Genomic DNA, 7,585 nt, shown 5'->3' on the forward strand with positions numbered 1-7,585 from the left:
TTTAGTAATTAACAATGTTTATATTTCTACTGAAAATTATTACTAGCTCTTCTTAATTATTTGCAAATCAGACTAAGATACAAAATAGCTACAAAATGGTCTTATTCGTTTATTATGAAAAGAGAACCAGTTGTAGATAAAAACATCATTTCGAAAATAAACATCATAAAAATCTATTAAGTTATAATTAAACAGTAACGGCTATAAATTCTATTACAATTTCCAATTAGGTATTAAAAGAATAAAAATAATACAAAAAATACCACGGAATACAGAAACTATAGTTTCTGTATTCCGTGGTATTTATTGTAGAAGAATTGGTGAAACCATAGACAAAATCTGTCCGACTGTTAGAATAATAGTAATGTTTTATTATCTGTAATTGTGAGAATGTCATTATGTCATTATCGTTTACTCCTGTCACGATTGACGTGACGCTTGTCAATAAAAATGGCAGCGGGACCAATCGCCGAACGTAATCAAGGTATTTATTTATACGATTTGTTGTCCAAATCAGCGTAACTCTTGATTTTATTCAAAGAGTTACTGTATATTTAATATATAATTTCATTTCTGATAGTTTACTTCCAAACAATTATAACCAAAAGATTTTGAGGTTAAGTATAGCGTCGACGTCCTCCTTTACGCGGTTATCGGGCCGTAATTACAGTGTTACTTGCTTTTAATAATAAACAACACGTTTGTAATTAGTTTTCCTACATAATGCAGTAACACTATTTATTCTACATACAATTTTGTTGTTATTTTTCAGATGCCACAATATACGTTGGCGGTCTTGACGACAGAGTCACTGAAAGTTTGCTATGGGAACTATTCGTACAAGCCGGACCCGTGGGTATGTACATTTTAAAATATTGAATAGTGTAATTAGTTTTTTTACCTTTCTATTCTATTAAATAAACAACATCTTTGGCATGATATTGTTAACCAATAAGGGGCACTGAGTCCACTAATTAGACCTGCTCCGGAGTCCCTATGGTGCAATACCTGTTATGGCACATCGCTAGGACAAATGTTTTTACCCATATTTCACTAAGTCAGCTATACACAATACAGTAAAAAATCTTAATGTTTTCTCTTTCCTCTCTTTTTACAGTGAATGTCCACATGCCAAAAGACAGAGTGACGCAAACTCATCAGGGATATGGATTTGTTGAGTTCATGGGTGAGGAAGATGCAGATTATGCTATAAAGGTAAATATTATGTACATCACTCATTAGTTATGTTGTATATCCTTACTACTACTAAGCTGTTTGCTATGTATGTATGTATATTAAGCAAGCAAGTATGTATAGTAAGCACTTTTATATTTATAATGCCAATTGGCATTTGCCTCTTTAGTAACTTGCATAAAGTATCATAAATACTAAAATATGCAGTTGCTCTCTTAGACATTTAATGATTACTTAAACTATTACTTAGTAATGATTTTGTTCCGAAAAACAAATGCTAAGGTCTAAACAAAGTAACAATTAATGACTCTGAGTATGGCTGTAAAGTAGGTAACATAAATGAAATTACCAAAAACTACTACACCAGTTAAGATATTATTTAGTTTAATAACAGATAAATAAAAATTTCGCATTAAAATTCCAGGTGATGAATATGATAAAACTATATGGTAAACCGGTAAGGGTGAATAAAGCATCTGCTCATCAGAAGAACTTGGATGTGGGTGCTAATGTGTTCATAGGAAACTTGGATCCGGAAGTAGATGAGAAGCTTCTATATGATACATTCTCTGCATTTGGTGTTATATTACAAACACCTAAGGTATGTTCTTGTATTCTATTTAACTATTATCTTAAGATTTCTACTAGCTAATGGTGTAATCCACCTACTGTTACATAGAAATAGCAATCTCAGTATACTTTAGTACTTACATAGTGGTTTCTGAAAGTTCTCTCAAAAGTAAGTTTTCTCATCTGCATTCTGAAAGGACCTTGGAAGTTGAGGTTTGATAAAACTTTAAAAGGGAACCTTCAATTTTCTTTAACACCTCCATTAACGCCGCATCAAAGTCAGTTCAACCAAACATGAGATGATCGCACACAAACATACATGAAAAACCTCATAATGTCTCAGTCCATTAAAAATACCTCATAAATCCCTTAGAGTATATATTCAAACTATAAGGTATTGAAACACATTCACACACACAGAAAAAATCATGTTTAAATATCACTCTATTTAAGAGATATAATTTTATTATCATTAATAGTTACTTAATCAACATTTATCCATTACAGGTTATGAGAGATCCAGAGACTGGTAATTCAAAAGCATTTGCGTTCATAAACTTCGCGTCGTTCGAAGCGTCTGATGCGGCGATAGAAGCTATGAATAACCAATACCTATGTAATAGACCGATATCTGTCTCATATGCGTTCAAGAAGGATGTCAAGGGCGAAAGGCACGGATCTGCAGCTGAGAGGTAAGTTTCTTTTTAATATTTTTAAATTATCCACCACAGATGTCCATGATTTAGATTGAGGAAACCATTAGGAAGACCTAATGGTCTCCCAAGTGACATTAACCCTTTGTATGCCAGGAGTGCAGATCTATGTGAGACACAATGCGTTTTCTATAGGTTAATGGTGCTCTTAAGAAATATTTTATAGAAAAGTTATACTAATAAATAAGGTTAATTTAAAGTAAAGATCACATAAATAATATTTATAATAATATCTTGCAGTATGTCAAATACTGCTTTTTTCGTACTTTCTACCAATCCATAAAAATTGCAGTGACATTAATCATTTGTGCTGTTTTGAACTCTGGCTAATCAACCCAATTTTTCAGGTTACTCGCCGCCCAAAACCCACTATCACACGCGGACCGTCCTCATCAACTGTTCGCGGACGCGCCACCCACAATGCTTGGTCCAGTTCTAATGGCGCCACCGCCACCACCAGCACCATCACCAATGCCACCACAAGGACCTCCGATGAACGCGAGACCACCGCCACCACTGCCAATGTCCGCGCCACCTCCACCCCCGTCATCCATGCCACCACCGGGTCCTCCACCCCCTCCTGGTCCCCCACCACCTCCTCCACCATTCCATCACTTCCCCCCTCCCCCATTTGGACCTCCAGGTTTCGGACCACCACCTCCACCCGGTGCAAGACCCCCGCCACCATGGAGACCCCCTCCCCCTTCTTTCAGGCCCCAATTCCCACCCCGTGGTCCACCCCCATTTGGACATCCCCCATTCCCCCCACACCCACCTGAACCAAATTATAATTATTAAGTGTAACTAACTAGTGTAATTCGTGACTGTTTCGTATTTTTCATGTTTGAAATGGAGAATAAATATATTTTATTGTAAGGAAATGTGTGTTGATGATTTACCATGACTTTAGTTGTATCTAGAATATTTTCTTATAATTAAACTAGTAGTAGACTAGTAGTTTATATTGCCTGTTATGATCCTCCTTATAACTAAAAGAAAAGTAGGCACCTAACTAATAAAGTTATTTCATTTACTAATTACCTCTTCAAATAAATAAAAATCTAATATCCAAGAATCAAAACGGTTAGCGGTTCCCCCAACGACCTTATAGGTAGGTACAAAACATCACAACAAACAACGCGATTCAATTTAAATATTCGATCCCATTGAAGCATAAACAAAATTCACACATGAAGCGAAATTAATCGGAAATTCAGTGGACTGTTTAGTAAAGAACAAAACTGTTCACGATCCACGAAATACCGACGTTGCCATACCTACCTACCTACATATATTTTGCGGAACTTCGTTTTGCTAACGGAAATATCGAAGAGACGGGATCGGTACGGTAGAATAGGTAGTCAGTAGAGTACGCATCTACCTACTATTTGTAGGTACCCATTTAGTGCAGAGATTTCCAACCTTTTCCTTGGTCAGGGACCCACTTTTTGACTGTGGATGCGTTTGACTTCCAAAAATTATGTTCATTGGTACACATAGCATAAGCACTGGTGGAAACGGAGCTCAGCTAAACCATGTTTTTTAAATGGAAAGATGCGTGTTATGGATAGCTTCCTTCCACCAGAAGGTGCTTTCCTACATATCCCCGAAAAACTTCAAAATAAATCTGATCTCCATTAGGTAACAAACAACTAAGTGCCTACCTATATCTAGGTACATATTTAATGCCTATGTACTGAACTACCTAGAACCTACCTAGGTATATGTTAAACATAATAACGAGGTTGTTACAATATTGCATACGTAAGCTATCCGTATCGTATGCTTCTGGCATATTCTTATTGAAAGCGCCCGGTATCGACAAACTGGACGCTCGGACGTTCGCTTATACTTAAAAATACTAGTTGTTGCCCGCGATGCTACCTACAAATAAATAGGATATTGTAGATTTTCAAACCCGTATTCTAGGAATCAATAATATTAACAGAGCCAGATATTTATTTACTGCAACTTTTGTTAGAAATGTTATTAATATACTTACTTACTTACCTACCTACTTAAATTCATTAATGATGTCTAACGGCTTATTCACATAAGTGTGCGAAATAACTTGGCCTGTTTTAAGTCACGCTAAGGGCTTATATTCTATAGGATAAAAGTGGGAAGTCACGATAAAGTTACTACAACTTTCAAAAAGGTTCAAAATTATCGTTTTCATTCGCCATTGGCCAGTAATACGATTTTATTAAGCAGTTATCTATATTTAGGTATGTATCTAGGTACTTCTTATGTACCTAATAAAAACGCTTTCAAGTCATGTCAGCATCTATCCAATCGTTAACAAAAAGTTTTCAAACAAACAAACAAACATTCATTTACAATAATATTGTTAGTACCAACAGATATTGTATCGCTAAGCGTTTTGCATTTTCCTGCAAGACAAGACAAGTGCAGTAAAGAGGCAATTATTTGTAGACGCAGTAAGAAGTCCGTTTGCTTTGTATTTATTTGCATAAGACAATTTTATTGTAAAAATTGGACGGAGTTTTATAAGTGAAATAGGTACTCATAATTTTGGTGCTTAGGTTTGTTGTGTTTTAGGCTACCTATCTAACTAGGTAATGTTTAAGACATGAGACAGCTTCTCATGCATTGGCATATTACTAATGTGACTTTTTCCGAGTTACATGTACTTTCTAAAATTATTTAGACACCACTGACTAACGATGAAGGAAAACATCGTGAGGAAACCTGGGATTATAATTTCTGATTATAAGTTTGAAATAGCCAACCCGCATTGAGCAAGCGTATGAGCAACTTCTCCGTGTGAGAAGATACCTTTGGCCAACAGGGGCCACTTATAGGCACATAGGTTGTTATATAAATCTATCGGTACTTTATATAACTTGACTACAACATCAACTACAACACGGTGGGTGGATAATGGGCTTAGAATTTCGCAGTCTCTGTGGACCTATGTAGACACTAAACTTAATCCGTTTATTTATTAGGTAGAGCAATTGCACATAAACAAACAAACAAACAATTAATTCAAAAACAATATAACTACTTAACTGGATAACAAACTACGAAATTTCATCAACAAAAATGACCTATGCCATCAAATTGCGAGTTAAATCTGACGTTGTGCAGTGTACCGCGCTCTGCGATAATAGTCCGCCAACGACCACGTGGATTAGGTAAAGGATGAAGTGCCAATATTATTTAAATGTAGGATTAAAACGTGTAGCATTTTTTGTAAGTAATATCATTCAATGTTTGCCTTAGATGAGGCGAGAGTGACTAAAAACGATCCCGTTCCTACTCCTGCTTCAAACCAGAGCCCCGGCAACAAATTAAGTTTTCCGCAGTCTTTATGTAGTCAGTTTCATTAATAAAAAATCTAAATACGCAAAATAAAGATTATAGGCAGTTATATGTATGTATAAACCACATAGTGCTGATCACTTAACGTAGGCAATTAGTCTACTTTGCACATTGTCTCTTAAAAACATTTGAGGTACTTGTCAAAAAACTAGAAATGTAGCAGTGGAGCTTTGACCATTACATTTTAGGAAGTAAAAGCTCAAGTTTAAACAGACGAAGTACTCTTAGATATTATATGAAATTGCACTCAGTATAAGATAATATTAAGGTCAAGGATGTGATGTTATCAGTTGCGTATTTAAATATCTATCACCAAACTAGAAAAAGTGCGCGTCATCCATAAACTCATACTCCATGCCCGATAAGGATTAAAAACATCGTTAAGTCCGAAAATGAAACACAAATATTTGTATCATTCGTTACGCGTATGTTTCACGAGGATTATAGTTGGAATTAATAAGCTTCCCTCTGTTGTTTTAGGTTCGACTAATATAACAGAACATTATTTTAGTCGTAGATATAAAGTTTTATTTATATTCCTGAGGTTTAGATTCGGTTCGGGAAATATCGATGGATTGAATGGTTTGCTTTTAATTTTAATTAGTTCCTGGTATAATTTCAAATATGGAGTAAACTGATTATGCTTTATGGCTTAATCAGGACGAGGTAAGTCGACTAGTTTCAAGCTAGGATAGGGGCTCATCTGATCATGCTATAAGCAGCATTGCAATTCAGAGTAAATTTGTATCTGCTTTCTATCGGCCTATTTTTATTGGTGGCTATGTAATGCAATATAATATAATGTTTTGTAGCTGAATATGATTTTCATAAGAATAGAGAAAGACACATTGGTTAATTACAAAACCTTGCTTAGCAAAATAAAATGCAAAATCGAAGTAGGTATCTGTTACTAGGTAATGACTATGAAATCTAGTACAGAAAACAGTGCTATAAGTTTTAAGCTATCACCTACATAAGTCGAATGAAAACAGATCGAGAATCATAACTCTAACGTTAGGATCTTTAAAATCTTTGTACAATAACTAGTAATAATATTAGTTCAAAATTTAAGAAAACTACAATTTACCATCCAAAGTCCAAACACTAAAGTATAGTCTTTAGCGCTCTGATTGGCCGGCTCGAATAAACCAACCAATCAGAGCGCCGAACGCACTCTCGTTTTGATTACTTTAAACGTAAAGCAAACTCGTACTAAGGGTACTGGTAAAGTGTTACGTTTCACACATAAGACATATCCAGTTCAGTTATTTTTCTACGCTCAATATGTAAGTATTATAAAACAAGAGAAGAAATTAGTATACAAACTCCAATATACCACTTAATATTTTTGCCAACGAATGTACCACGCTACCAGGAACAAATATCGAAAATATCATAGAATGCTCACTTCAGCAGCTTCAGCTATATCATAACTGGACGTTAAAACTTTTTCATTGGTCACTGGAATGAGATATTGCTACCAGTTTTACTTCAGCGAGATTCGGAAAATATTTCTAGTAGTTATAATGTTTTATTAGTTTTGACGGCGACTGTACTTGTCTCAGCTATTTTATTTTTTATTTTGTGCCAGCCAGTTCCGATTATTTTGAATTAAATTCTAAGGTCATTGAACTCTTCTCTCGTCGTTTTGTCGAATACATGTTTATTGCTTGGATTTTTCAATCATCGTAAATATCTAGTCTGTGAATTCATAAAATAAAATATATTGGTAGAGAAAAAGAGCTTGTATTTTTAGATTT

The 7,585-nt window shown here is 35.0% G+C and overlaps 1 protein-coding gene across 1 annotated transcript; it reads left to right on the forward strand.

Annotated features, from left to right (window-relative positions):
- The first annotated feature begins 385 nt into the window (after nt 1-385).
- On the forward strand, nt 386-3,358 carry LOC118269144 (splicing factor 3B subunit 4). Its single transcript, XM_035584087.2, has 6 exons — nt 386-484; nt 773-856; nt 1,118-1,215; nt 1,619-1,795; nt 2,272-2,456; nt 2,825-3,358. Exons 1-6 carry the CDS (start codon nt 451-453, stop codon nt 3,273-3,275), a joined length of 1,029 nt encoding a protein of 342 aa, XP_035439980.1. The 5' UTR covers nt 386-450; the 3' UTR covers nt 3,276-3,358.
- Nucleotides 3,359-7,585: the final 4,227 nt, after the last annotated feature.

Source organism: Spodoptera frugiperda, chromosome 2, assembly GCF_023101765.2.
Source record: "Spodoptera frugiperda isolate SF20-4 chromosome 2, AGI-APGP_CSIRO_Sfru_2.0, whole genome shotgun sequence".
NCBI classification, from domain to species: domain Eukaryota; kingdom Metazoa; phylum Arthropoda; class Insecta; order Lepidoptera; family Noctuidae; genus Spodoptera; species Spodoptera frugiperda.